Below are 18,314 nucleotides of genomic sequence, written 5' to 3'. Positions count from 1 at the left end.
TCTCTATTTATTCTCCTATCGGACAAAATCAATAGGGCTATTGTGCGTCTCAAGCGAAATGAAAAAAAGGCGCAAAAAAAAAAAACTAAATCTGGACTGGGTGAATCGCCCTGTGGCACCCTTACGGGTAGTAGAAGAGTAACGAAATATACTCCTCTGGGCGCCAACGGCACCAGTCAGTATAACATGTCCCCATGTGGCAGCAATGACAGGAAAATCCCCGAGCAGGCACACTTGAAGAGGAAGCATTGAAGGCCAATCGATGGCGTATGGAGACGGGTTCATGCGGTTACTGTGTCAGACCTTGTAGTGAGTTCCTTGCGTCATTGAACTTTTCTTGCGCTTTGCTATTATTGTTTCTTGATGTTTGGACTGGATCTCAGATGTGGTCGGCGCTTAGCAGTCACTGGCCAGGATGTTTTCATCTCTTTTGTCTTCTTAGTTCTTATTTTTCCCATTGAGGAGATCTTCTGCAGGGACCGGCGGTTAGCGCTTTAGCTTGCCTTGTGAATATATCCCCATCAGCATGGGAATATTAGAAAAGCAAATAGTGTCACAGGCGTCTATGCATCTGTGTATCTGTTTTAAAACTGAAAGGAAAACAATAGAATCGTCCTGTCATGGCGGCTACATCCGAGCCAGAGAGCTTGAGCGACGCGCTGGGGTGGATGCGATGAAACAGATAGGGTCTTGCGGTGATTGACGGGGTTCCGCTTACTCTTATATATGTCATCTTTTGCTGCTTACTGGTGCCGAAGAATCAGATCTGACACCGACATTGACTGAGATGTGGTGACCTGCATATGTAGTTCCCAACGCGCCCAAAGCAGAGTCAGTAAGCGGGAATAACTAGGGCAGTATCAAGTCAATGCAGCTTGTCGTTTTCTGCATGATATCCCACTCCTCGTTTACTAGTCAGAGCTCTCTTTTTCCTTGATTTTATTCTCGGGTATAGTATCGCTTCCTATTGTCCAACATAACATCCAAATCCAACTGCTTTGTCGTCGAAGATGCCGGATACGAACCACTGACAACTCCGATACAGGAGCATCCGAATATATATCGGCCAGTTCCGCCATATTAGAATGCATGATGGGTCACTGATTGATTTACTGATTGATTAGATGAAAAAAATGTGGATATGGCTACAGTATCGCGTGGTTTCCGCCGAATCCGAGCAGCTGGCCGAGTCTACCGAGAGAAAGAGTGGGTAGGGTCAATTTAATCGGTTGAAGTTACCTAATGGGTGTGTGCGTTATTGTGAATGAGATAAACCTACAGTTGACAGAGTGGAAGCAGTGGTAATACTCCGTGCTCTGTACGAAGATACCGACATCATGGCGTGTACGGGAGTATGACTCTGGCCGGAGAATGGACGCAAACCGGATGCAAAGGCAGAGCCTCGATTTGCCAGCAGAGAGCTGAATGCAAGGAAGGACCTACGCTCAGTCTTTATCTGGATGGAGCATATATTACAGCTGAAATGGCGGTCTTTGTGTAACAAGCCAGTGAGCTACCTCATCAAGTATGGTAGTAGAAATTGTAGCGCTGGCTGGGTCAGAATTGAATCTCCATCCGGGCCTTGGTTAGTTTATTCGTTTTTTTCTGTGGTCCCCGCAGTGCCTCTTATCTTTAGACTCGAGAACGGAGTATTTCTTTGTGGTCACCCTCCTTCTCACATCTTCACCTACCTTTTTTTTCCCTCTCTCTTCTCGGATCGAACCCTGAGAGAACATCTCCGATCGGCGCCGTGTCGGTGTTACGTTGATCCGCCGCGTCTGGCCAGTCTTACCGATTTTGTCCTCAGGGGGCTGTGGCCGAAAATCAAGAAAAGTTCTGGAAGAAAAAGAGAAAGAGGACTTGGAAGAAGAGGAGAAGGACAAGAGAATCACTAAGGAGTGTCGAATTTCAAACCTTCCGTGCAATATTCTGGCCAATTTCTCCTGTCGCGTGGCAAATCCTCACCGTTCTCTCCAGGTATGCTCTGATCGTCTCCAAGTGTCAAATAGCGTGCAAGGACTAAATCGCTGCTATATCCAATTTATTTTAGTCCTGCCCCGTTCCCTCTTTGTTATTTTTCTTTTTTCCTCTCCTTCAATTTTTTTCTCCTTCCATGTTCTGTCCTTCGATTAGAAATTGAAAACAGAACGACAGGAAAAGAAAAAAGAGGGGAGTTTCTCGATCACTCGGTGAATTGAGAGTCCTTTGATCCCCTTCAGGCGGTTTTCCTCTGCAGGGTCAGCTCGCCCTATAGACCGCCAATTCCAGAGAGCTGTCCAGAAATCTCTTCATTCCTATCTCTCCCTACATTCAGCATGGCTACCTCGTTCTTGACGAGGAGCTTTCGTCCCGCCCAAGAGGACAGGGACGCGGAACCCGGTTGGTTAAAGCGTCAGGTTACCGGTGGTTTACAGGCCATTTCTCGTCGTGCCTGCTTGCATCCTATCCACACCATCGTGGTCATTGCCCTCCTCGCCAGTACTACGTATGTTGGTCTTCTCGAAGGCAGCTTTTTCGATACCGTTAGAAATCCCAGGGATCTTGCGGGCCAGGTGGATGTCGACTTGCTCCTCCAAGGCAGCAGGAGTCTCCGCTTAGGTGAGAGTACCTCTTGGAAGTGGCAAGTTGAGGACGCGTCGTCGCCAAACGAGCAGAAGGTATGCTCTCCGTTTGAATTGAATTGAATTGTTTTGTATGGACACTGACATTTTGTCAATGGCAGGTCGCTCAACACCTCGCGTTGACCACCTTCATCTTCCCCGATTCCACCTCCAAGTCCGCTCCTCCCGCTCCCGTTGCCCACGATGTCCCGGTTCCTTCGAATGCCACCGCTCAATCCGTTCCCTTTACGCCTAACCTCTTTTCTCCCTTCTCCCACGACTCGTCTCTGGCTTTTACCGTGCCATTTGAGCAGGTTTCCGACTTTCTAAAGGCGGTGCAGGAGATCCCTGACCCCTCCGCGGACACCAGTGAGGTGGAACAGAAGAAATGGATCATGAGAGCTGCTCGTGGCCCGGCTGGGTCGTACAAAGCCATCGGTCTCTGGCTGGTTGATGCCTGGGGCTCGTTCGTGGACTTGATCAAGGTACTATCTCTTGAATTTCGAGCTCGAAATGTTGAATGTTTGCTAACGAAATCCTTTTTAGCACGCCGAAACGATTGACATTGTGATTATGGCTCTGGGCTACCTGTCCATGCACTTGAGCTTCGTCTCTCTGTTTGTCTCCATGAGACGCCTGGGTTCCAAGTTCTGGCTGGGCGCAACCGTTCTGTTCTCGGGCGCATTCGCCTTCCTGTTCGGTCTTTTGGTCACCACAAAGTTGGGAGTCCCAATCAACGTGCTCCTGCTGTCCGAAGGCCTTCCTTTTCTCGTTGTCACCATCGGTTTTGAAAAGCCCATTATCCTCACCAAGGCCGTCCTCAACGCTTCGGCAGATGGCAGACGGCAGAGCTCTCGGGCCAACGGTGCAGCTTCGCAGCCTAACGGAAGCGGTCAGACGACCTCTAGCACCCCTAGGTCCATTCAGGACTCGATCCAGACCGCCATCAAGGAACAGGGCTTTGAGATTGTTCGCGACTACGGTATTGAGATTGCAATCCTCGCAGCCGGTGCGGCGTCGGGAGTGCAGGGCGGCCTTCGGCAGTTCTGCTTCCTCGCCGCCTGGATCTTGTTCTTCGACTGCCTCCTGCTCTTCACCTTCTTCACCACAATCCTCTGCATCAAGCTGGAAATCACTCGTATCAAGCGTCATGTGGCCCTTCGCAAGGCTCTGGAGGAGGATGGCATCACCCACCGCGTCGCGGAAAATGTGGCCTCCAACAACGACTGGCCTCAGGCCGGATCGGGAGCTAGTGACGCTGGAGACGGTGTCTTTGGTCGTAAGATCGAGTCTAGCAGTGTGCGACGCTTCAAGATCCTCATGGTTGGCGGCTTTGTCTTGGTCAACTTGGTGAACTTGTCCGCTATTCCCTTCCGCAACGCTGATAACAGCACTGGTCTTCCCGTCATGTCGCGCGTCTCCAATTTCCTGGCGGGGCCGACCCCGATTGATCCATTCAAGGTCGCAGAGAACGGTCTCGACTCCATCTATGTCACAGCTAAGAGCCAGATGATGGAGACCGTTGTGACTGTCATCTCGCCTATTAAGTACAAGTTGGAATATCCCTCTGTGCACTACGCCGCGGAGGAGACTCGCGGTTTGGACATCGAATACACAGATCAATTGTTGGACGCTGTTGGTGGTCGTGTGATTGAGAGCTTGCTGAAGAGCCTCGAAGACCCCATCTTCAGCAAGTGGATCATCGCTGCTCTGACCTTGAGTATCATTTTGAACGGATACCTGTTCAACGCCGCTCGATGGAGCATCAAAGAGCCCGAAACTGCCCCTGCTGCCCCGAAAATTGTCGAGGAGCCCAAGGTCTACCCCAAATTCGATACCGTTCAAGAAGGATCCAAGCGCTCCCCCGAGGAATGTGAGGCCATGCTCAAGGACAAGCAAGCTCCTCTTATGTCTGATGAAGAATTGGTCGAGCTTTCGCTTCGCGGTAAGATTCCTGGATATGCGCTGGAGAAGACCATGGAAGACGAGAACCTCATGAGCCGTGTCAATGCTTTCACCCGGGCGGTCAAGATCCGTCGGTCTGTCGTGTCGCGAACCCCGGCTACTTCCTCTGTCACCAGCTCGTTGGAAACCTCCAAGCTCCCGTATGAGCATTACAACTACACGCTTGTTCACGGCGCATGCTGTGAGAATGTTATTGGTTACCTGCCCTTGCCCCTTGGTGTTGCCGGTCCCTTGAAGATCGACGGCCAAAGCTACTTTATCCCCATGGCCACTACTGAAGGTGTCCTGGTTGCCAGTACCAGCCGTGGTGCTAAAGCCATCAACGCCGGCGGTGGTGCGGTTACAGTGCTTACGGGTGATGGTATGACTCGTGGTCCTTGTGTTGGTTTCCCGACTCTTGCTCGGGCAGCCGCTGCCAAGGTTTGGATTGACTCTGAGGAGGGATCGAACATCATTAAGGCGGCTTTCAACTCGACTAGTCGCTTCGCTCGCCTTCAGCACCTGAAGACTGCCCTTGCTGGTACCTATCTCTACATTCGGTTCAAGACCACCACTGGTGACGCCATGGGTATGAACATGATTTCCAAGGGTGTCGAAAAGGCACTCAATGTCATGTCTACCGAATGCGGATTCAGCGACATGGCTATCATCTCCGTGTCTGGTAACTTCTGTACGGATAAAAAGTCCGCAGCCATCAACTGGATCGACGGCCGTGGCAAGTCGATCGTCGCGGAGGCTATCATTCCTGGCGAGGTTGTGCGCAGCGTGCTCAAGAGCGATGTCGACGCACTGGTTGAGTTGAACACTAGCAAGAACCTGATTGGTAGTGCCATGGCGGGAAGCTTGGGTGGTTTCAACGCCCACGCGTCCAACATTCTCACGGCTATCTTCTTGGCCACCGGTCAAGACCCTGCACAGAACGTTGAGAGCAGCAGCTGCATCACCACTATGAAGAAGTAAGTCTCCTTTCCCTTTTGCCTATCTATAACCGTTCATGATGCTGACTGCAACCAACTAGTCTCGATGGCAACCTCCAAATCGCCGTCTCGATGCCCTCCATTGAAGTCGGAACCATTGGTGGCGGTACTATCCTTGAAGGACAGTCGGCCATGCTTGACCTGCTTGGAGTGCGCGGGTCTCACCCCACGAACCCCGGTGACAACGCTCGTCAATTGGCACGGATTGTGGGAGCCGCAGTGCTCGCTGGAGAACTGAGTCTGTGCTCTGCACTGGCCGCGGGCCATCTCGTGCGAGCCCACATGGCCCACAACCGTGGCAGTGGTGCTCCCAGTGCTGCACCGACGCGGTCGGCAACACCAGTCTCGGCCGCCGTCGGAGCCGCTCGGGGATTGACCATGACGAATTCGAAATAGACGACATATTCGCCGTCTTTATATACGGAATTCCCTCATCCTCTCTTCCTCCCCCCCTCCTCCATCACCCTTCGCCACATGATGATGGTGCCTGGCCGGGTTGCCATACGGGGTCGTTGATCCTCGGACGAATTTCCTTTTTCCGTTCTTCACATAATTTCGGCAGGACTCGTTTTTTGTATATTTGTTGACCGGTTCATGTCATGATGATGCTCTTGATCGGGCTGTTTCTGTTTATATCTGAGTATTAATCCGTGGAGTACAGGAAGATGCGTTTCTTCATTGTCTTTTATTTCTTTATTTTGCTTGTTTTGTGTCGATTTGGAAGAGGATGATGAAATGCAGACGAGATACCACTGCATACATAAAAGATCTAGCCAGACTAGTTACGAATCCATGCCATAATACGTCTATACTAGTAGTGCTGTACTGTATCAAGGTATCCATAGATTACCATCACCGACAGCCTGGTCTGGCCCTCGACAGTGGGGGATCTGACTGGCTGCCCCTGATCGATCCGTAGTTCCGGGTGGGACTGTTGTATTACGGGTGTGTTCCGGTATTACGGTCTTCACATGACTTCTCTGCAGATATCTTGATGGATATACGGAGTGCTGCTGTCGGTGCTACAGAGTACATGTACATGTGCCTTCCTGGATATGTTCTGTATCACATGCAGAGGATACCCTGTACTTGTGGGATATGCCATCATTTGTGATGCTTGATTTCCTGGGTATGGAGAGATGTATGTGCGAGCAACTCTAAATGCGTACTGTATTGTGTAGTCTTGGCAGGTACTCCTATATTGACTCGGGGGACTCTGGAAGAGACCTGTACTGTGTAGGAATTGGCACCATGTGAGAGTGCCCTGTAGAAGAGCAGAGAATAGCGATAACTCTACGAATTGCAATGCAAGAGATTGATTGATGTAAGTAGACGGAGATAGAGTGTACGGAATACTGACTGTACCGTAAAAGAAACTCCGGGGTTCCCCCGTCCTCAGTATCGGCCATTATTGTAGTCCAGCAGACAGGAGGTCTTGTGTTCTTTCCTTCTTCGCCTCTTCGATCTTCTCCTTTTATCCTTTTCCTGTGTATCCTATTGTCCCTGATACTTGCACTCCGTCTGTCATCCCTTCACTCTTTTGATACTGACAGACCGGATAGGACGGGCTCTTGCGTTCGTCGCGCCATCAGTCGTTCCCTTGTGGCCCTTTCTTCTACTGAGCACTACCACGGAGTGTTCCTACTTCTGCTTCTCCTTCTTTGTCCCTCAACGCTTCTTCTCTACTTCTTTATAATCCTCTTCTTTCTCTTGATTTCTTCTTAAATAATCTTCGATTTTGGTTTTGCGGTCCTTTGCTCCCCTTTATCTCTACCGTCCGCGTTTAATATCATCCAATCCGTCCTCTCGCCCGGGAGAAAGTTACTTCTTTTTTTTTTTTTTAATTTTTTATCTTTATCTGGCACATGCTTCTTGTCGCATGATCCTGTCGCTTCCGATTCTCGACCTTTAATCGCTTTGTTTTTCTATCCCGTCTTCTTGTCTCGCCGTGAAACAACAATAATAACCATAATAATACAAAGAGCGTCGCGCCACGAGCCTGCCCAGCGGCTGCTGCAGGTCGACAACCTACGGCCCCATCTCGCAGTCCCCTTATGAATGGTAATTCCGGTGCCATGTCTCCTGTCTCCGTAGACGGGAGCGACTGGTCCGGTATCAACGGTTATCAGAAATCCGAGCCGCCGTTTTCCCCGACCTTCTCCAACCGCAGCAACCTAGCCACGCCCCCGACTTCCGGTGTTCCCAGCGGTTCGCTCGGCCCCAATGGCATGAACGGAAACTCGAGCGCGTTGTCGAATGGAGGATCGTCTGGCCGCTTGAGCGACTCGGGGAATCCTTCGCCTCCGAGTTCGGTCGCCGGCGCGCGGTCCAGCGATGGATTTGGGGACCAGCGGGGTCGGAGATATAAGCAGATGGAGGAGGTTCTGGGGCAGCATTATTCGGTTCTGAAGAGGTTCTTGCAAGGGCCGTATCGGGATGATCGGTCGAGCAAGTCGAACAAGGCGCGGGATAAGTTGCTTAGGTTATCGCCGACTCAGTTTCATGAACTTAGTACCGATGTCTACGATGAGTTGCTGCGTCGGCAGCAGGCTATGCCGTCCCCCGGGAGACCTCCGCGTTCTGATATTCCCCCTTACCTGCTGCCGCGAGAAGATTTCCACGAGAAGCGCAATCAGGCCAGACAGAAACTGGCGTCCCTCCAACACACGAGATTTAGGGACCTAGCGACAGATGTGTTTTGCGAACTAGAGCGTCGGTTTCCTCAATTTCCGGAGAGAGAATCCCGTCGCGCAAGTCCAGCGCCGAGTTTCCGCGGCCGTCCGTCAAATGGATATGGAACTCCGAATGGCTATCCTCCACCACCCGGTGCACGGCGGTCGCAGTCCCGCGGCCCAAGTCGCATGGGACGTGGCTATTCCTCTGGTGGTCCGGGTAGCCCGATGAGTGGTGGATTTCCTCCGCGCCAGGGGTCACTTGGTGGTCCGCCGCCGGGTCCCAATGGAGAGCCCGCGCCGTTGCCGAAAGCCTTCCAGAGTAACACAATTGTGCCGAATAAGAGTACCATGGTGGAGGATGATGACGATGCAATTGGTACGGAAGATGATTTCGATGCGCGGAGCGATGCTTTTGGGCTGGAGGGTGTCTTAAGCAGGAGAGGTACCACTACGACAATGGGTGATGGGGAGAGAAGGTTGTTGGCTGATACTCAGACGCATGCCTCAACGTTGCAGGAGAAAGTAGAGGCGCTGGAGGAGCTAGTTCGGATAAAGGATGAGCAATTGGCCAAGTACCAGAACGGCCAGGACAAGTCTCAGGTGTGTACTCTTTACTCATTGGTTGGAATATCTACTAACTGCCATAGGCCACCGATACAGAACGGCAAGAATGGGATGGACTGAAGTCGGAGCTGGAGAGCAAGATCTCCAAGGCAGAGGACTTGAACAGCTCTCTTCAGCTTGAACTGGAGAAGGTCCGCGCGGAACAGGACACCGTGGAAAAGGACCTTCGAAGCCAGCTCGACGCATCACGGCAGGGCTCCGGCGACTCTGACCTGCAATCTCGGTTTGCAGATCTAGAGACCCGGCATAAAAAGCTACAGACCGAACTGCAGGAACAGCAACAAGTTACAGAAGAAGTCAGACGGGAGGCATCGACATTCCTCATGGAAATGAGAACACTGTCAGAACAAAGCCATGCGAACTGGGAACGCGAAGAACAACTGTCCAACAACGTTCATCGACTGGAGGAAGAAGTCAAGGAATGGAAGACCCGATACGCCAAGGCCAAGACACAACTGCGGCACCTTCGCGCCTCGTCTGTTGGTATCTCGGATTCTCGCCCGGACGTTAGCAGCACCGTGGCCAAGGACCATGAGTTAATGCAGGAGCACGGGTTGATCAAGGATGTACACGTGACAAAATTCCAGATCTCCATCGACGAATTGCTGCGGATTGCGCGGTATGACGAGCACCGCTTGGTCATGCAGCAGGTCAAGATGGTTGTCATTTCCGTCCGGTACATCCTGCAAGATGTGCAAGCGGCTCCAGAAGACAAGCTGCGTACCAAGGCTACGCGCAAGGTCTCTGCGACTGCCAACAACCTCATCACGGCGTCGAAGAACTTTGCCAACTCGAGTGGTCTTTCTCCTGTGTCATTGTTGGATGCAGCTGCCTCGCATCTGTCGACGGCTGTTATTGAGATTATCCACCTTGTTAAGATCCGGGCCAGTCCGGCGGATGAGCTGGAGGATGTCGATGTCGAAGAGGATATCAGCATGTCGCAGCTGAAATCACCGGGTTATTTCAGCGTGGCGCCTAGCCAGAGCAGGTTCAGCAATAACGAGTCGATTTACAGTGCCATTCGTCCTCCGTCTGAGCAGTCTCGTGGTCTGTCGAATTCGAATATCGCGTTGTCGGATAATGAGACGAATGGGGTTTCGAATGGAGTGATAGCTGAGCCGAGGTTCAATTATGCTACTACTAACGACCATGAACTTCAGGAAGTCAAGGTAAGCATTCCGAGAAACACGTTTTGAGTGCTTTGCTAACTGAAACAGCTCTACGTCGAAGACCAAGCAGAAGGACTCGTCCAATCGATCCAATCCCTCGTCGCCAGCATCCGCGCCGAAGCAGACTTCTCCACCATCAACACTCACATCACTTCCATCTCCTCGATAGTAACGAACGTCAACTCGTCGACAGAGCACCTAATCCACAAACCCGACGTGAACCCTGCCCTCCGTGAACGCTCGGGTCCTATCATTCAGAACTTGGACTACCACCGTGGTCGTCTCATGGACACGGCCGCGGAGGGAGAACATGTTCCTAGCTTTGAGCAATTCCGCGAGGTCACAAACAAGCTCCCGCCTATTGCGTTTGAGATTGCGCGGGAGACGAAGGAATTGGTGCAGCGGTTGAATCCGATGCAGTATGAGGAAGAGGATGATTTCCGGTGATGTTTCGTTGCATTTTGACTGACATTTAGTACAATTTTTTCTTACTTTCTTTGCTTGTTTGTATATTCGTCAACATACTTATCATGCATGACCATGAGCAACCATGTGAAATGATGTGTTGAATTGGGCAAGCTTAGCTCAATTCGGTTTTTTTTTATCTTTTTTTTCTTGGACTGTATTTATGCACTGTAACTTATTTTCTTCTCTTAGCGTGTTTGGTTATTTACCCCCGCTGCATTGCATTTACTTGTACTTGTTTGTTTTAGAGTACCGCTTGTGATTCTTGGGAGGTTTGGAAAATAATAATCTATTTACCGTTAAGACTCCAGTACATCCGGAATCCCGTCCACGTGACTGCGGCTTCATTTTCCCTCCGGCTACTCCTAGATAATCCGGTGTTCTTTTCCGACTTTTTTATTCCTTGGTGCCTTTTTGTATATCTGGTCTCTTCTCCTCGGTTCCACCTGCCAGTGAATTGATTATCCCGTACAGAGTAAGTAATCCTGGATGCTGTTCAATTGCTCGATTGCCTATGGTGTCACTTGCACACTACGCTGTCTTCCATCATATTCCACCACAGCCCATGACTCCGCGAGACACCGTGGATCACGTGACTGACTAGATTAGCCCCTCCAACCCGCCTCCGCAACAATGTTTTCCCGCGGCCTAAGGTCAATAACCACCATCACCCCACCTTGCTCGTCCTCGTCTCTTCGTCCCCTCTCCTCCATCCTCAATTGCAACCAGCCTTCTTTCTTGTCTCTTCGCAAATTCTCCAACTCCACCGCCGCTATGTCTGCTGATACCAAGGCTTTCTTCGACGTCCAGTACGCCCCTGTGGGCTCTAGCACCCGTAAGTTCCCTTGTTTGGTTTGAGGGACAGGGATTTTTCGTGCCCCTCTCTCTAAAAACGACGATTCTCTTCGCTGCAATTCATACTAACTGTCTTTTCCTATAGCCAAGACTGGCCGCATCGTCTTCAACCTCTTCGACAGCGTCGTCCCCAAGACCGCCCGCAACTTCCGTGAGCTCTGCCAGGCTCCCCAGGGCCAGGGTTACAAGGGCTCTTCTTTCCACCGTATCATCCCCCAGTTCATGCTCCAGGGTGGTGACTTTACCCGCGGCAACGTGAGTTTCTCTTTATATAATCCATTCTTGATCTTGATGGATCAGACTGACTGACGATGAATAGGGCACCGGTGGCAAGTCTATCTACGGTGAGAAGTTCGCCGACGAGAACTTCCAGCTCAAGCACACCAAGCCTGGTATCCTCTCCATGGCCAACGCTGGTCCCAACACGTAAGTTTCTGTCCCTATCCCCTTTCTCAAAATGCGGATGCTAACGGCTTGCAGCAACGGCTCTCAGTTCTTCATCACCACCGTTGTGACCTCTTGGTTGGACGGCAAGCACGTCGTTTTCGGTGAGGTCGCTGACGAAGAGTCGTACAAGATCGTCAAGGAGATTGAGGCTGTTGGCAGCAGCACCGGCTCTGTCCGCTCTGCTGTCAAGCCCACCATTGTCGACGCTGGTGCTCTGTAAACAGCTTCTATCTAGAACGTTAGCTGAGGCAGTGTAATCTAACGACCTGTCGTGTTGTCCTTCGTATTTCGTATACGTGCAGAGTACTTGTAAGAGTTCGTACTGAGTACGGAGTACATAGAGTACCCCTGTACGTGGGGTCGACCCCGCGCGCCATGAAGTCATATGAATGGTTAACCGGAATGCGTGTCCTCGGAGATGCTGACAGCCCTAACCTATGGGGAATACACGTGCTATGTACTGACAGGGTATTTGCATTAACATTAAATATGGACTACAAGTTATGCAAGGACTTCGTACATCCTATGTATGTACTATAAGATGAGATGAGAGACCGTGACATCACAATACTCAAACAAACAAATATCGCAGTTCATTATCCACAACAACCCGTCACAGCAGTCGCATCATTCCTATCATCGCGATTAGCACCTCTCCACTACCCTCCAGACGGGACCAACCCCAAGGGATACGGGTTTAGAAGGGGACGAACTCACTCATTCTCCGCAAGTCCCAACGGCTCCCACGAAAAGATAAACGCCCCCAGAAACGCGCCAATGAATATACAGATGATAATGTACCCGTTGAAGTACATCGCAAGCAACATGATGAAATACGCCACGGCAAACTGCAGCATGTGCAGCAGCGCGCGGATCAGTTGCTCGATGAGTGTTGGGCGGATTATTCCTGCATCTCTTGACGGGACTGGCGCTGAGACTGCGACAGGTGGGTTTGGTGTGGTTGTTTTTGTATCTTGTTGGTTCTGAGATTGTTGTTGTTGGTGTAGAGCGGACGTCAAGTTCGAGTTCGACGACGAGGGCGAGGATTTGCCGCCGCCAGCGGCTCCGGCTGTAGAAGGGGAGAGGAATTTGGAGCGTAATCTCGCCCTCTTCACGATGAACGCATCGTATTCCCTGCCGACTCGTCGTAGGAACTCGAGGATCAGCACGAGGCAGATAACTCCGATACACGAGCCCGCGAACATCCCGCGCGAGGTGATGTGCCATGATTTAGCGAGGAAGCCTGTCGCATTTATTAGTATTCTCCTTTTATTGCATTCTGATTTATTTGAGTGTTCTTTGAGGTGGGATGGGAAGTGGGAGTGGGAGGCTTACACGCATCGATGGTATTCCAGTTCCAGAGCATCGAGACCTTGCACGAGCCGGTGCCCATGTCCATGTCCATTCCGCCCATGTCCATGCCTCCCATGTCCCCGCTCATGGAGGTACTGGAGCTCATGGCGGAAGATGCGGTTGCGGTGGAGCTCATTGTCATGGACATGTCCATATCCATTTTGACGGTTGGAGTCAAGGGTGGGAGTGGTGGGAGAGTCGGGAACAGAGAGAGAAAGAAGAAAAAGAAAAATGTAGTACAGACATCACGACGTGTGATTTCGTGTATCCATACTTTCTTTTTTAAAGTCTTGAATAGACGACCCCGGTCGGAGCCAAGCCCACCGGCGCGATCGGCCGCGGGAGTTAAAGAGCATTTGAGCACATTTTCGGCCTGTCAGATTGGGTATTTTACTGCACATAATAAAAGAATAAAAAAGACTACCGGCCTTTAATCACTCCATCCAACACCTCCCGAATCTGCTTACACCCATCAATCCCAACAGCCAGCATTGTCTCGATATACGTACAATGCACCTTGGAATCCATATTCAGCATCGACACCTTCATCTCCTCCTCCTCCGCATCCGCCTCATCCAGTGCCATCTCGCCCACCGGCACCGCTGTCGTCGTACCAACCGTTAAAAACGGCAATTCCTGCTCCTCCGGCAACGAAAGGTCCAGTAATGGGTCCAGCGAGTCTTCGCTGGGATCGCGCGGGGTCGACGCGCTGCCGCTCATGCCGGCCGTGCAGCCGCAGAGGAGGCCGGGCATGGGGATTCCGGCGTCGACAAGGGCGAGCGTACAGGCATTGATGGCGGCGGCGAGGAGCGAGCCGTCAGACGAGAGCACCGAGACGTGGATGCTGATTGTGCTGTGCGGGTAGAGGTAGGTGTGCAGGTGTGATTGGAAGGCGGCGCGGAGGGTTGTAGCGATGCGTGAGGATTGTCTGCGTAGATTAACAACACGTCCAAGAAGTTTTTATCACCGTAGCTGTAGAACCAGGAAAGGGGACGTACCGATCACTTCCCCCAACCCTCCTCTTGCGATCCACGCCTGCAAACCCGGCAATATTCACATCAACCTCAACAATCGCCTCCGCTGAACCCGCCGCACCACCTGCAGAGCCATCTCCTCGCTTTCCCTCGGCCGGCCCGTGGACGGAGCACATGATCGCCGTGTTGCCCATGCATAGGTACGAGGAGCCGGAGCTGGCTGGGTTGGTGGAGATTTGGGCTTGCAGGAGACGCAGCTCGTTCCAGCGGCGGCCGTCGAGGCGGAGTTTGGTGAGGGGGTATGTTGTTGATGTGTCGAGGGGCATTTTCGCGGTTTATTGGGGGGTGTTTGGTTCAATTCGTAGTCGTGAGGTGGTGAGGGAGGAAATTTTGCTCCCCGCGGTGTCGCGGAGATTTCGTGATCTCGTGAATTCAGAGGAGGTAGATTTGCGCAGAGTGAGATATCGAATATAGATCCCTGTAGAAAATAAAACAACAGGAGGAAAAATGTAGCAAAGCGCAGTAGTGACAGAGTTGCAGTCAGGACGGCAAAATCAGCTCCAGCTCTTTTTCCCGTTCGGGAATAATGCCGTCTTCTCCAACGCGTCGTCACTATCGATACAAGAGGCGCCCCGGTCAAAATGGGCAACTGGGAGCTCTTAGATTCAGACGCCTCGACAGTAGACTGCGGCGAAGACGACGACGACGATCTGGAGGCAGTGCGTCCGAATCCTTCGCGCCCAGCTGTGACTCGGGGTATGTCATGTTGCGCCGCGCTTCAACATCTATTGGCTAACAACACATTCTAGATCGAGCTATCAAGCATGAATACACAACCCCGCCTAGACATGCTCCTGTTAAAAACGAACTCCACTCCTCGCCCTCCGTGCAAGAAATCCAACCACCGGCCGTCGTACACCTCTCCGATACACAGTCCGGATCTGACGATGACGATGACCCCGACGTCAACGAGGGCGAAATCGCCTACCAGAACTTCAAGAATCGCAGGTCTGCTAAACGGAAACGAGCATCGACTACCGCGCACAAGTCCAAGCACCCCAGGACAAATAGCACCGGCCAGCTGTCGAGGAATGACGATAAGAGAAAGGCACGGCGCCATGGCTACAGAGAGTACAAAGAAAATCCCGTCTCCTCAGAAGATGACGGCATGGAGTATACACTGCCAGACTACCTGCACAAGCGAAAGACACAGTTCGACCGCAAAACGAAACTCTTGGAGCAATCAGGGCTCAAACTCCCCCCTGACTTCGAGGACGTTGACTTTTCGGACGATGAGCGGCTAGTGCACCTAAGGGAGCGACCGAAGTTGACCACGAAACCCTGTCGGCCGTACGAGGACATCACTCTTCCCTACTCGCTGGGGCTGATACCCGCTCCTATCGCGCAGTGGTTGAGACAGTACCAGGTGGACGGGGCTGCATTTCTGCACGAGCTTTTCGTCTACCAGAAAGGTGGTATTCTGGGCGACGACATGGGTCTAGGAAAGACGGTGCAGGTCATCGCGTTCCTGACAGCTGCATACGGAAAGACAGGCGACGAGCGAGACGCGAAACGCATGCGCAAGATGCGTCGCAGCGGGCAGGAGAAATGGTATCCTCGAACGCTGATCGTCTGCCCTGGCACATTGATACATAACTGGAGGTCTGAGCTTAACCGCTGGGGCTGGTGGCATGTTGATGCGTATCATGGTGAGAATAAGGAGTTGGCGTTGCAGGCTGCCCGGTCTGGTAGAGTTGAGATACTCATTACGACTTATGGGACTTATCTGCAGAATAAGGATGCTGTTAATATGGTTGATTGGGACTGTGTTATTGCGGATGAGTGCCATGTTATCAAGGAGCGGAGGTCTGAGACGGCGAAGGCTATGAATATGGTCAACGCTCTTTGCCGGATTGGACTGACTGGCACTGCCATTCAGAATAAGTACGAGGAACTCTGGACGCTTCTTAACTGGACGAATCCTGGCAAGCTGGGGCCGGTAACTACGTGGAAGAAGACGATTTCGGAGCCCTTGAAAATAGGGCAATCGCACGATGCTACCCTCTACCAGCTGAGCAAGGCCCGTAAAACTGCCAAGAAGCTGGTCGAAAACCTCCTTCCTCAGTTTTTCCTCCGACGCATGAAGACGCTGATAGCGGATCAACTCCCCAAAAAGAGTGACCGTGTCGTCTTCTGCCCTCTAACCGACACGCAAGCAGATGCCTACGAGAACATTCTGACCAGCGATATCGTCAGTTACATCAAAAACTCCTCCGACTTCTGCGACTGCGGATCGAGAAAGAAAGCCGGCTGGTGCTGCTACCAAACGCTTCCCTCAGGCCAACGATGGCAAAGCTACGTCTTTCCAGCCATCGCAGTCCTGCAGAAACTCAGCAACCACCTCGCCATCCTGATTCCCCAAGGCGCCGACGCAAAGGAGAAGCAGGACAAGGACAAGGAAATGCTAGAAATAGCCGTCCCGGATCAATGGGAAACACTCGTCCGCACGCGAGAGTCTATCGTCAACTACGCGAATCCCGAATTCTGTGGGAAATGGAAGGTCCTGCGTAAACTGTTGAAGTGGTGGCATGCCAACGGGGATAAAGTCCTTGTCTTTTCACACAGCGTGCGGCTACTTAAAATGCTGCAGATGCTCTTCCACCATACCAGCTATAATGTCAGCTATCTGGATGGGTCTATGACTTACGACGACCGTACCAAGGTCGTTGACGAGTTCAATTCCGATCCGCAGCAGTTTGTCTTCCTCATCTCGACGCGGTCTGGTGGAGTCGGGTTGAATATCACCTCAGCCAACAAGGTTGTCGTGGTCGACCCGAACTGGAACCCATCGCATGACCTGCAGGCTCAGGACCGGGCATATCGTATTGGCCAGAGTCGAGACGTAGAAGTCTTTCGACTCATCTCAGCTGGCACGATCGAGGAGATAGTCTACGCGCGACAGATCTATAAACAGCAGCAGGCCAACATTGGCTACAACGCCAGCAGCGAACGACGATACTTCAAAGGCGTACAGGAAAAAAAAGATCAAAAAGGCGAGATTTTCGGCCTAAACAACCTCTTCGAATACCAAAACAACAATGTCGTCCTACGCGATATCGTTAACAAAACCAACGTCGCAGAGTCTCGTGCAGGAGTTAGCGTCATGGGCGTCGAACTAGACGAAGACAACGAAGAAGAAAAACCCTTCCCCAACCCATCGAAGCAAGCCGACGACGACGACCAAGTCATGAGCCAGCTTGCAGCAGCCATGATCCGCGGCGACACAGACGCACCGTTAACGAAAAAGGAAAACGACAACGACGAGAAACAATTCATGATAACACCGAAGAAGAAACACGACCCCATCGAAGCCATCCTCACCGGCGCAGGTGTCGAATACACGCACATGAACAACGAAGTCATCGGCTCCTCTAAAGTCGAAAAACACATCTCCCGCCGCGCACAACTAGCCGAAGAATCCACCGCCAACACAAATGTCCACGCTTTCCTCTCCGGTCTGGACTCCCAGGACCAGAATACACCCACCATCTTAGATCCCAACACTAGCACCAACACCAACGGCCGAACTCCCACTAATTCGAGAAACAGTGAACCCCTCCGCTTCAAGTACCACCCGCCACCAGACGTCATGAAACGGCAGTTCTGCAGTATGGCGAGACGGTTTGGGTTTCCGAATGCGACAGAGTTTGCGTTGGTCGTGGAGAGTATGACACAGGCTCAGAGACGGGCTTGTTTGGAGAGGTGGTATGGGGAGAGGAGGGAGATGCTTTTGGGGAGGTGACGTCGCCACTATGGGATGTATAGGACATTTTGCTTACTTGGTTGGTTCACTTGCTAAAGGTAAGAACTTTTCACATACGCTATCATTGATCGTAACTAACAGCTATAACAGATATTATAATAGCTTACAGGCTCCATAAGCATCGCCGGCCAATCAGCCTTATCGGATCTATTCCCCATCCCGACAGCAAAGTCCGGCTCTACAACCCCGTCTTTATACCGCGCAACAGGCTTCACTTGTTTAGTCGCATTCATCGTTCCAGACTCTCGCGGCTTGAATAAGTCGAAAAACAGCATCTACGCATCGTGCTGGTGAATCAGCTTCAGCGTTTCGGGTTGGTAGTAAAGCATCGTGGTTGTGGCGGAGGGGGGGGGCTGTTGTGGCGTACACATAGCTCCAGATTGGGAA

The 18,314-nt window shown here is 51.7% G+C and overlaps 6 protein-coding genes across 6 annotated transcripts; 4 read left to right on the top strand and 2 right to left on the bottom strand.

Moving 5' to 3' along the window:
* Nucleotides 1-2,315: 2,315 nt before the first annotated feature.
* hmg1 (HMG-CoA reductase) lies at nucleotides 2,316-5,938 on the top strand (the record flags this gene model as incomplete). Its single annotated transcript, XM_043285016.1, has 4 exons — nucleotides 2,316-2,657; nucleotides 2,723-3,085; nucleotides 3,147-5,521; nucleotides 5,584-5,938. 4 exons carry the CDS (start codon nucleotides 2,316-2,318, stop codon nucleotides 5,936-5,938), a joined length of 3,435 nt encoding a protein of 1,144 aa, XP_043133750.1.
* Nucleotides 5,939-7,617: 1,679 nt separating this feature from the next.
* On the top strand, nucleotides 7,618-10,457 carry SPA2 (putative cell polarity protein; the record flags this gene model as incomplete). The annotated part of the gene is made up of 3 exons (XM_043285015.1): nucleotides 7,618-8,817; nucleotides 8,865-10,010; nucleotides 10,059-10,457. 3 exons carry the CDS (start codon nucleotides 7,618-7,620, stop codon nucleotides 10,455-10,457), a joined length of 2,745 nt encoding a protein of 914 aa, XP_043133749.1.
* A 651-nt stretch (nucleotides 10,458-11,108) lies between these two features.
* On the top strand, nucleotides 11,109-11,997 carry cyp4 (peptidyl-prolyl cis-trans isomerase; the record flags this gene model as incomplete). The annotated part of the gene is made up of 4 exons (XM_043285014.1): nucleotides 11,109-11,310; nucleotides 11,416-11,585; nucleotides 11,650-11,756; nucleotides 11,811-11,997. 4 exons carry the CDS (start codon nucleotides 11,109-11,111, stop codon nucleotides 11,995-11,997), a joined length of 666 nt encoding a protein of 221 aa, XP_043133748.1.
* Nucleotides 11,998-12,373: 376 nt separating this feature from the next.
* CTR3 (high-affinity Cu transporter CTR3) lies at nucleotides 12,374-13,290 on the bottom strand (the record flags this gene model as incomplete). The annotated part of the gene is made up of 3 exons (XM_043285013.1): nucleotides 12,374-12,410; nucleotides 12,495-13,020; nucleotides 13,113-13,290. 3 exons carry the CDS (start codon nucleotides 13,288-13,290, stop codon nucleotides 12,374-12,376), a joined length of 741 nt encoding a protein of 246 aa, XP_043133747.1.
* Nucleotides 13,291-13,550: 260 nt separating this feature from the next.
* On the bottom strand, nucleotides 13,551-14,430 carry SKI6 (exosome non-catalytic core subunit SKI6; the record flags this gene model as incomplete). The annotated part of the gene is made up of 2 exons (XM_043285012.1): nucleotides 13,551-14,058; nucleotides 14,129-14,430. The coding sequence occupies 2 exons, from the start codon at nucleotides 14,428-14,430 to the stop codon at nucleotides 13,551-13,553; spliced, it is 810 nt and encodes a 269-aa protein (XP_043133746.1).
* A 315-nt stretch (nucleotides 14,431-14,745) lies between these two features.
* Nucleotides 14,746-17,906, top strand: ACHE_20681A (putative DNA excision repair protein (Rad26L); the record flags this gene model as incomplete). Its single annotated transcript, XM_043285011.1, has 2 exons — nucleotides 14,746-14,860; nucleotides 14,914-17,906. The coding sequence occupies 2 exons, from the start codon at nucleotides 14,746-14,748 to the stop codon at nucleotides 17,904-17,906; spliced, it is 3,108 nt and encodes a 1,035-aa protein (XP_043133745.1).
* Nucleotides 17,907-18,314: the final 408 nt, after the last annotated feature.

This window comes from Aspergillus chevalieri, chromosome 2, assembly GCF_016861735.1.
Source record: "Aspergillus chevalieri M1 DNA, chromosome 2, nearly complete sequence".
NCBI lineage: Eukaryota > Fungi > Ascomycota > Eurotiomycetes > Eurotiales > Aspergillaceae > Aspergillus > Aspergillus chevalieri.
Note: the sequence above shows the minus strand (reverse complement) of the source record. Positions and strands in the feature narration are given on the sequence as shown.